The sequence below is a fragment of the Myotis lucifugus genome, unplaced genomic scaffold (genome assembly GCF_000147115.1).
Source record: "Myotis lucifugus unplaced genomic scaffold, Myoluc2.0 scaffold_1, whole genome shotgun sequence".
NCBI lineage: Eukaryota > Metazoa > Chordata > Mammalia > Chiroptera > Vespertilionidae > Myotis > Myotis lucifugus.
The window spans coordinates 28149933-28161080 of record NW_005871049.1 but is presented as its reverse complement, the minus strand read 5'-3'; the positions used below and the strand labels follow the sequence as shown (position 1 = coordinate 28161080).

Genomic DNA, 11148 nt, shown 5'->3' with positions numbered 1-11148 from the left:
AGACAACCTTCATGGAAGAGTTGATATTTTATTGCATGACATTTATCAACTGTCTGCTCTGTGCAGCTATGATATGCATGCATTAGAGCTAAGGCAGCACTTCATTCTCTGCTTTCAATTAGCTCAGAGAGGGCAAAGCAAGACCATTGTAACCCAGGCTACAATACAAAAGTGGAGACCGCTTTCACATGTAGGAGAAGCACGTAACTCAGACCACACTGAACAGATAACATCTGAGCATTGTCATGTGTTATTCTCTAAGCCAGTGGTTCTCAACCTTCCTAATGCCACGACGCTTTAATACAGTTCCTCATGTTGTGGTGACCCCCAACCATAAAATTATTTTCGTTGCTACTTCATAACTGTAATTTTGCTACTGTTATGAATTGTAATGTAAATATCTGATATGCAGGATGTATTTTCATTGTTACAAATTGAACATAATTAAAGCATAGTGATTAATCACAAAAACAATATGTGATTATATATGTGTTTTCCAATGGTCTTAGGCAACCCCTGTGAAAGGGTTGTTCGACCCCCAAAGGGGTCGCGACCCACAGGTTGAGAACCGCTGCTCTAAGCAATGGGAAGACAATGATGGATTTTAATCAGGAGGATTATATCTACTATGATAGGAAAGAGATTTATTATGAAGATGGCTATTTGGGAAGTTAATGCAGCAATCCAGTCAATAAATATTTAAGGGGCACATTAAGGCAATGTCAGCAGAGCTGAAGAGTACAGATTTGAGAGGTCAAATAGGCTGTATGTGGTGCCAATTTGCAAGCTAAGGATAAAGGAAGGGATGAAGTCAGAAATGATTCTCACATTCTGAAAAGGTGAGTGTGATTTTAACACATGAACACATGTCTCATGGAGCTGGGGAATTTTGTGCTACAGGGAAAAGATGAGTAATTTAGTATCAATATTGATTCGAACATGGAATATAAGTAGGGAGGTCGTGAGAGATTTACATAGGGCTTACTACTTGCCAGCACAGTTTCAGCTAATTTTTTCTTTAATACTGCTCATCTCAGTGAGGTAGGCAAGTAATATCACTATCCTCTTTTACACATGATTAAGCTAAGACAGAGGAAAACAAAGCAACTTGCCCAATCAAGTTCAACTAAATAACAGCAACATCAGGATTCGATCTCAGGTTGTTCTCACCTTTAGCTTCTACAGCTGCTACATCTAAGATCCTTGGAGACAGAATAATAATTTTTCTGTGGTATTTAATGTTTGAGATTAAAGTTATAGGCTTTTGGACAATATAAAACAATGGTAAGTATTTTAGGTACTTCTATTTTTTTCTTTTTTATTCTAGAAAATTCATACTTCAGGTCTTGAAATAAATATTTTAATTAAAAATCACACTAGTGAGGAACTAACATGAAATAATCATGAAGTGCATCATTTAAAAAGTAATCATATGTGGTATATTTATAGTATGTATTTGTACTATACAGTATATACAGTATATCTGTACTATAATGTATATACAGTATATTTGCTACACAATTGTATACAGTATGTTTACAGTATATATTAGTAAATAAAGTAGAATAAAACAAAAATGGTTATAGATGACATGAGCAGAACAAGGAAGAGTAATAAATTGATTATTCTTAAAAATATAGAAAATCAATGATTGCAAGAGTTATGATCCCATGAGAAAAAAGGAAAAAAAATCAACACAAATACATGATTTACAGGATAAGATTTTAGGGTTTTCTCTCCTTGTTTTTTTTGGAATTAGTAGGAATGATATAGAATTAGAAGTTTTCTAATGGAAGACCCTGGAGGGTGAGATTACATCTATGAACTCCAGCTCAGAAGTGACTCTGTCTATCCCATTTGTTCTGGCATTTTCGAAACCCAACATCATGTTAGTGACATCAAATATTTACAATATGTATTTTTTCAGTAAAACTAGATAAGGGGACACAACTGAGGTGACAATGAAGTTTTGAGAAACGTGCATAAAAAGTTGAATCTAACCATGTTAAAAGGAAGGAGACCACTAAGAGAATGTAAAATGAGAAGAAAAAAATGGTAACACAAATCCTTGGAGAATTCCTTTTGAAATTGGAGAGGAAAAGTACCAACATGGTGTGATTTTACTTGGCAGCAATGTAGAGAAGGAATTGAAAGAGAGGGAAACTAGGAGTGGTATGGAGAGGTTATTTCAAGAAGCAAGTGTTTGACTAATAAATTCAGAGAAGGTAAGAAAGCTTGATCTGATAAAAAGGTTATTGGATACAGTGGCTAGATCACAACTTAAATGATAGGGAACTTTTAATAGTAAAATCAGGGTCCAAGTTTATAAGGAGTAGTGTCAGAAGCTTAAGGATGAAAGGAGTGAGATTTTCTGTGGTCTCTATATTTTGAAGCCATGACTGCATAGTGATGAATCTTCACCACACTTTGCACAAGTTGCAAAGGAGCTGACTCCATTCCTGCTTAGGAAGCAGTCCACACTGTTTCACTGGAGTGAATGGTGATTTATAAATATACAGAATGTAAAACAGAAATAAATCGCACCCTGTTCTTCCTGCCTTTGTACTAAATAACCATGCAAGGTTCTCCATACTGTACCGAGTATGCTACATTAGCAGCACCAATGAGCAGAATGACCCAAGAGAAAAAGATGTGCGTTGGATGCATCATCAGCACTGCTATTGGCTTATATCATCTGGGTTTATAACGAAAAGTAGAATAATCAGCAAGTTACTTACACCCAGGAGATTATCATTTCTGCTGTTTGACCTAGCGTGTCTTTTAGAAGGACTCCTCTTTGCTGAGTTTCTCAAAGTTGATATTAAATTTTTAATTAAAGTAGAGCTCAGTAAGAGCATCTTTACCACTTTGCAATCAGCTTTGAGTCTTAAGACATAATAACTGCAGTTCTAATATTAATCAGAATAATTATTCAGAAATTCATAAGAGTGTGTCATGGGGTAATTGTATGGATTAGGAAACTGAGAGCCTTTCTGCTCCTTCCTCTGTTTCAGGACTTGATGTAAGAAAATAATAACTATGTGTAAGATGGTGGTACTAACTCATTTTAAAGCATTGTCTTTGCATATCCAGAGCCTGTGACACATTATTTGGATATTCTCAGTGACAGTAAATTTTCCTTCTTTGAGGATGGATATAAGTTAGGGAAATGGCTTTAAATTTTGAAGGCATTGTTGGGGAATAAGGTAAAGGTCAGCATGAGAAATTGTATTGCTAATCAAATGAGGAGTAATTGTATTGCTAATCAAATGAGGAGTAATTTTAATAGTAATGCTGTTTCCCCATAGTAAATTCCCCTTAATACTGGAATGAATAAAGTAGAATAAAACAGATGTTTATAGATGACGTTAGCAGAACAAGGAACTCATTTCCTTGTGTACTGTGTCAATAGTGTCACGTGTCCGCATTATATTGAGGAGAACTTCAGTATTAGAATGCAAAAATACTCTTGAATATTTTGAGAATAGAGTGTTAGAGTATGGCACTAAGTTTTTAATCATGAGATGGTCACTGCAAACTGGGTAAACAAAACACCTTAGTTCAAGCCAGCCATTATTTATTTTAAAAATATATTTTATTGATTTTTTAGAGAGAGAGGAAGGGAGATGGAGAGCAAGAGGGAGAAGGAGAGGGAGGGATAAGAGAGGAGGGGGAGAGAAAGAGAGACAGAGAGAGAGAGAGAGAGAGAGAGAGAGAGAGAGAGAGAGACATTGATGTGATAGAGAAACCTTTATCAGTTGCCTCCTATATGCACCCCAATTGGGGATCAAACCTGCAACCTGGGTATGTGCCCTGACCAGGAATTGAACCAGCAATCTTTGGGTGCATGGGATGATACTCAACCAACTGAGCAACACTAGCTAAGGCAAGTCAGCATTTCTTAATTGTAAATCACAATAATATTCATATCATGGTTGGGAACAGGGACAGTGACTGTCCAAGGGTAAGATTGGACCTGAGCAATTTTGACCAAATGGCAGTTATTTGTATGTGTAGAAAAGGCACATTAAGAAATATCTAGAAAAATAGAGGCTATAGACAAATAAAAAACTGAATATGTGCCAGGAAGAGATAAAGAATAAAGGAAGAGGGTTGAGAGAGACTAGGGATAGTCAGGAAAGAAAGGCCATTTTTATAAAATTATGTTAATTGGAGAATTAGCTCAATTGCCTGGGAAGAAAAGTGCCTTCTAAGTTAGGGGAATTGTGATAACTTCTGGAGTTTTGTACAGCACGGGCCTGTTGTTGGGCCACAGCCAAATGTTTCCAGATGGCCCTGGCAATCAGGAGGCCCCCTGACAACTCACTCCAGAGTCTAAAACAAATGGAAAATGAAAGATATGGCTCCTTAGTAAGATTGCCTATGCATTCAAACAGTGGCATCCGTTATCGAGCATTCTGCTGATGCTGTGGCTGCTATTCCTATCACAGAAGCTATTTTACTTAAGATGAGAGGAGGTCTTGTTAATAAATAACACTGCCTGTTATTCCTGTACTATTTAGATGACATACCAACACTGAAGGAAATAAAATGAAATAGACCCAGAGAGAATTTTGTAGCAATTTCCCCCTTTTATATGCCATATGGAGCTATCAATTTCTGAACAAAATTAAGATTTAAGATATACATGTTAGTACACATATATCCATGTATAAAATAAGAAACTACCACAAATTTTTCCTAGATGGGTTTTCACAATGGAAGGACTTTTTCATGTATATGAAAAATGAGTATAGTTAAACACATTAAAAGTTTATTTTCAACTTCTGTAGTCGGGCAAAGACAAAAATATAAACACGAATAAAAGACAGGAATCTCATCTTTGCTTTATGTTAAAGTATGAAATAAATGTAAAGAAATATATTCATTTGTTTTCTGAGATACATGAGACTGTTCTACAGAAGATTGGTAATAAAGGAAAAGATTTCAATTGATATATTATTATAAAGATATAACTTAGAAATCTTAGAAAATTGTGTTAGAAAAATGGGGATGAGTTGAAGATTAGTAAATATTTAAAGGAAAATATGAATATTTGATACTCAAACAAATAGCCAATCTTGCTTTCCTTTTTTCATATCATACAATAGTTGCTAAATATTACTGCCTGTTATTTATTGTCTGAAAATTGATTACTAGAGTCTGTGTATATTTTAGAAGTTTTTCTTTATTAAGAAAATCTATTTTTACATAATTCTTAATTACAAAGCAAATCTGTTTTTGTGAAAGATGAAATGAAATAAGATAATATTGGTCCTGTCCTTTAAATGGGGTTAGTTAATTTAAAAAGATGTTTTTGATATTATGCTCTGGATTGTTAGATTATGTTTGTGGATAGCTGATTTGTATTCCTTGGATTGAAACAGCTCTTGAGATTAAAAAATATCAGGAATTTATTCACTCAAAGCCATATGGCTGACTTGAAATGGTGCTCTTAAACACTGGGTCGACATGAATCATTTCCATAGGGCCTTGAAGGGCATGAATCTTGGAAAAGGTAAACCCTACTTCTCAAAGGGATATGTTTAGATTTGTGTTTTGAAATTTATTTTGACTATATTGTGGGGAATAGAATGGAAGGAACATAATTGGATGAAGGAGGAAAGTTGGGTAGGTATTCCAAAAATCAATTAAAAGCATCAACTCTGAATCCAGGTTGCCGAGGATTGAGCACAGCATACTGTGAGACTTTGGGTGAATCACTTAGTCTCCCTATGTATCAATTTTCCTATCAGTAATTTAGGAATAATAATAGTTGTTACCTCAAGGGTCATCATCAGAAATAAATGAGTTAATGTATCAGGGAACATGCCAGGCACAAGGCAAGCACAATGTAAGTGCATGTGGTAGTAAACTAGGATTAGAATGGAGATAGAAAGAAGTGGACCACATTTCAGTACATTTAGGTATTAGAATGAGCAATGCTTAGTGATGGTCTGACTATAAGTAGTGAGGAAGGTAGTGTCATATGCCTTTCACTGAAATACAGTCTTAAAGGATAAGGGATTGTGTGAGTCATGGGAACTTACAAATATATATATGGTCCTAATAATGATGTTCCTAAGCCAAAAAATGTTGGTAATAGTCTTTTTTTTTTGTCTGAGTAGAACATATGGGATAAGTTAAGTCCATGGGAAAGATAAAAATTAAGTGTTCTGAACTTCATTTAGTTACTACTTGACCAAGTGATATAGGTGAGAAAGAGGTTTCCCTCCAGTGATATGATATGGGTGATGAGAGTCTTGCACCCAACTTCTCTTAAATAAGTTTGCATCATCAGTAGGTGATATGCTTCATAATCACACTGACCTTCTGGTATAAAAGTATCATTAGCACAACAAAGCCTTTTAAAGGAATCAATATTATAGGGAATGAGCTATTATAAATATGTATAAACCCCCTGTAACTATAGTTTGTTCTTATAACTAATGGTTTTTAATTGTACCCCCTTTTTTAATGAGGCTGTCCTAAAATATGTTTACATTCACATAGTTTGTTAAAAAATAATGTAGGTATTTTCATAAACCTAGAATTATTATTTTAATGTTTTATAATTCCTTGAATTCCTTAAATAGAATACTAAGTAAATAAGTGCTCCTACATTTGATGGATCATTGATTGATATAAACTTCATATTTCTTTTAATTGTTGATTATTTTTTATTTTATATAAAAGGGCATTAAGTTGCAAGTAAATCCATGATTGTATGCCAATGTTAATAACTTATCCTTTCTGTGTTCCTTATTCTTCTAGTCTGCTCCCAGTTTTCAAGAGGAGTCTATGCTATTTTTGGATTTTATGACAAGAAGTCTGTAAATACCATCACATCATTTTGTGGAACACTCCATGTCTCCTTCATCACTCCCAGCTTCCCAACTGATGGCACACACCCATTTGTCATTCAGATGAGACCTGACCTCAAAGGAGCCCTTCTTAGCTTGATTGAATACTATCAGTGGGACAAGTTTGCGTACCTCTATGACAGTGACAGAGGTAAGTGAAAATATCCCTATCCCTTGATAATGGGTCAAATTCAATGCCTAACTTGACACTTATATGGGACATTACAGATCTACCTAGCTGTCTTAAAGTCCAAAGGTTACATGGTTTAATTTTGCTGTGTAAATGAAAAATGCAATTCAAAACCTGGGAAACATATTTAGAGTAAAAAAAAAAAAATTGTGAATGTACAATTTACAGATATAGACGGTGTCAGCCGAAGGCCCAGCTGTAATGTAGAAAGCACTTCTGGTAGCAGCAGTTAAAACTCTGTGGTGACTAGATTACTAGGTCAAGGTCAGTAAAGTGGTTGCCTTGAAAATTGGTTGAAGTAAAATTTGTAGTAATCTATATATATAAAAGGCTAATATGCAAAGTGTCTCCTCGGGAGTTCGATCGCTCACTATGATGTGCGCTGACCACCAGGGGGCAGCGCGAAATGAAGGAAAGCCCTGATCACCGGCCAGGCCTAGGGACCCTACCCATGCATGAATTTTGTGCACCGGGCCTCTAGTACATAAATAAGAACTGCTACAATAATTTATAGTTATCACATATTTTCAAGTACAAAAGTTTTAACAGGTAGTTACCATTATTATTTAACTCTGCTTTAAAATGGGATTGCTGAATCTCAGACAAGTTAAAGCCTTGCTCATGGTTCTGCAATATGTGATCCTGCTGAACAGAGGTTTTCTGACACCAGATTCATGTTTATTTCACAATTTTATCTGTTTATAATGAGATGTTCTTGATTAGCATGCTAATTGGATAGAGTCTTGGCTCATTATATAAATTTTATTTTGGGGGTGGTCCTTCCTTGTGTTTTCTCTGTCCATTGTTGAGAAGTTTAATATTAGCACACCTGCCTGATTCACATATTGTAGTATCCCAGATATCTTAACCATCCCTGGGTCCATGATTCAGCGTCAGTGTGTCTGTGTACTACCTAAAATTGTCTGAACATTTTGTGCACATGTTCATTTATGTAATTTTCTAGAAGGAGTATCCATAACCAAACTGGAAAGGGTTAAGAACCATTATTGTAAGAGTACCTAAGTACTCTTCTTCAGTAGCTTGCTTCCTGGAATATTTAAAGGTTCAAATGAAAAACAGAAGCCTGTTTCCACCAAGACAGGGCACCTCGTTCACCCGCAAGGGCAGACAGGAAGAGAGCCAGCCGTCAGTCAATTCTCCATTGATCAGTTTGTAGTCATTTGCTGCAGGAGGCCCGAGTCAGGAGTGCTCAGCTAGGTGTCTGATTCTCTGCCCCGTCCTCCCAGTCCTGACAATGAGAATGCTCAGTGGAAAATGAGTCAGCACTATACAAGCTGAAAAATTTGCCTTGTCAACAACTTTTTCTCCAGGATTTGAGAAGGAGCGCTTTGCTCTTCCATGGCGAATGGAAAACTAAAACACAGAACTATTTAATGTGAATATGGACTCCAATGTGCTGGATAATTCTGAACCATACTTTATATTAATGTGGTAAAAAGCCTTATAGAACTGAGCCAAATCTTAAGTCTATCCTCTTAGTGTCTAAACTCCTTGAGTCCTCCATTATGTTAATAAAACTAGCCTTAAATTGGGAGTATTCTCAGCAGCTCTTTCAGCCTTGCATTCTATTGATGTGGTTTCCAACTAAATATATTTTATCTCTAGACACTTCTTTTTCATTGCCCTGACTCCAGACCAAGCCACTGTCATGTGTTTATCCCATAGTCTCTCCATTTCCACACTTATTTTTACTTAACTCACGTCCACAAAGTAGCCAGAATTTTTAAATGCTTCTCTGAACACATCACTCTCTTGCTTAAAACACTTCAATGACTTCTCATTATAATGCATATAAAATTGAAAATTCTTAGCACAGCTTTAACACTGGTTCCTGCCAATTTATCCTGTCCAGCCCACTCACTAAGCTAAATCCACATAACTAACCTTCATTTGCCTCTCAGATGAACCAAAGTCTTTCACCTCAAAGCTCTGCACACATCTCTAATTCTTTCTCTCCCTTCATATCTGTTTATATATCATTTCCACAGAGATGCATTTCATACTGTTATTCTCTTTCAAAGCAATCTCTTCTTTTCCTACATAGTATTTATCACAATTTATGATCAATAATGGCATTCATTCCTTCACCCAAGAGTGCTACTGAACTTCCACTATATTCCAGGGACTGTTTTAATCATGCAGGCTAAGGATTATCTTTTTTATTTAAGATCTGGCTATAAACCTCAGGAAGGCAATGCCCAAGCAGGACCCAGGACACTTGTGTACAGTTCTTAACTGTACACACAGTGCTTAAGATAATGCTGGGACTGAGTTGATAGTCAATAAATAGTGGTAAGAAGTGAATGGGTTTAGCCTCTGTGTATTTTAAGTTTGAGATGATGTTAGAACCTGCTGCATCTTGCTTGCTAAATCCAAGGATCAGAAGATGAATTCTCTTTACCGTTTCACAAAGTTGAAGGTGGCATTTTTACTTTAGGGACATACTTTGCCCTCACTGTGCCCTCTAGTTGAAACTGAACTTTTGAGAACATTTAAGTAGACAACAGCTGACATAAATAGAAAAAAAGAAACTCTAGTATTTGAAAGACTAAAGAAAGGAAAGCTCTGGGGAATGATGTGGTGAAGGGGGATGGATTTGTGTACTTGTGAAAAGAACCCTAGACATTTAAAATGATTTTATTAACACTTTAGAATTATTGAATGAAATTTAAGTGATGAGATAATCTCCAGTCATTAAATTATACAAATGAATTTGAGTTCAAGTGCATTGTTGAGAGAACAGTAGAGTTATAATATTAAGTAATTATATATTAAAGCCAAAAATGACATTATGGATTCATCTTTACATTTTTATTAAAGAGCTGCTCATGTTTTAATATGAAGAGTATTGCACTGGCCTTTCATCTGCAACTATTTTCGGGGATAAATGTGTAAGACTCAAAACACTGGCATAAGATTTGACCTTAATTTAGTGTTTTACTTGACTCATGGAAATGGGATTTTTTTCTTATTATAATAATTTTATAGCTTTGCCATCATATTACATGCATAAAAGTTTATTTATGTATTCATCACATGACCTTGTTTCTTTCCCTTGGTTCTTAAGCCATTATTTGTTTGTTTGTTTTTACAGTTCAGGGAAGCACCCTCTTATTTTAGCACTACAGGAGTTGAGAATGCATCTATGTTCTCTTTACTCATAGTACACATGCTTTTAAAAATAGGTTCCATAATTTCATCTCTCAACTTACATCTCTGCATGGTTCAATTTCAATGGATTTGGTCTGTTCTTCTGGAATGATATGCTTTTAAATTTATTTTTCTGTGTTTAATAAGCTTTATTTTCTGATGGTCTTGATCAGGTAACCATATTTAAAATTTTTAATTTCTAAATAAAAGAATTGATGTTCTTTGGAACAGCAGAGGGCCCAAGCATGAAAATGTCTCCCCAACATTCTGCCCTGCATATGAACTAGATGAAAAAGACTCAAAGTGCTTCCATGCTGCTTCTCTGCACTGCTCTTAACAATAAAACCTTCCCTGCATCCAATTACTCATGACATCCAGTGCTGAGACACAGTCCAGAGAGTGCATCCCAGTTTTAAACAGAAGAGAACGTAGATGTCTCCTGATCTTTGTACAGGTCATTTTTGATTCTTTCAAAGATGGGTGAGAGGACTGCTGAAAATGTTCATGGGTTGCTGTGTGACCTTTAGGACTGCTGGTGTCTTCTATTTATCTAAACATGTGGCAACGGCCTGGCAATACTTTATGACCCAGTGCTCTTTCTAAAAACTGTTTACTATTCCTCCATAGAGAGTTGGTAGATAGACCTTAAATACATTTTGAACTATAGGCTAATAGGGTTATCTATGTCAATGAATTAAATACAGAATTATTTATATATATATTTATATATATATATATATATATATATATATATATATATATATATATATATATATAAAAGCCTAAGTGACCGAATGACTGAATGACCTAATGACCAGTCACTATGATGTGCACTGACCACCAGGGGGCAGATGCTCAATCAGGAGCTGCCCCCTGGTGGTCAGTGTGCTCCCACAGCAGGGACCCCCCTCTGCTGACCAATGT

General features: G+C 35.6%; 1 protein-coding gene across 4 annotated transcripts in view; it reads left to right on the top strand.

The window, feature by feature from the left end:
• GRIA2 (glutamate ionotropic receptor AMPA type subunit 2) overlaps positions 1-11148 on the top strand; it is a 116176-nt gene that overhangs the window by 50371 nt on the left and 54657 nt on the right. For all 4 annotated transcript variants that reach the window (XM_023753462.1, XM_006081863.3, XM_006081864.3 and 1 more), the window contains exon 3: positions 6775-7014. In XM_023753462.1, the coding sequence (XP_023609230.1) occupies positions 6775-7014 (240 nt within the window). The remainder of the gene's footprint in view (positions 1-6774; positions 7015-11148) is intronic.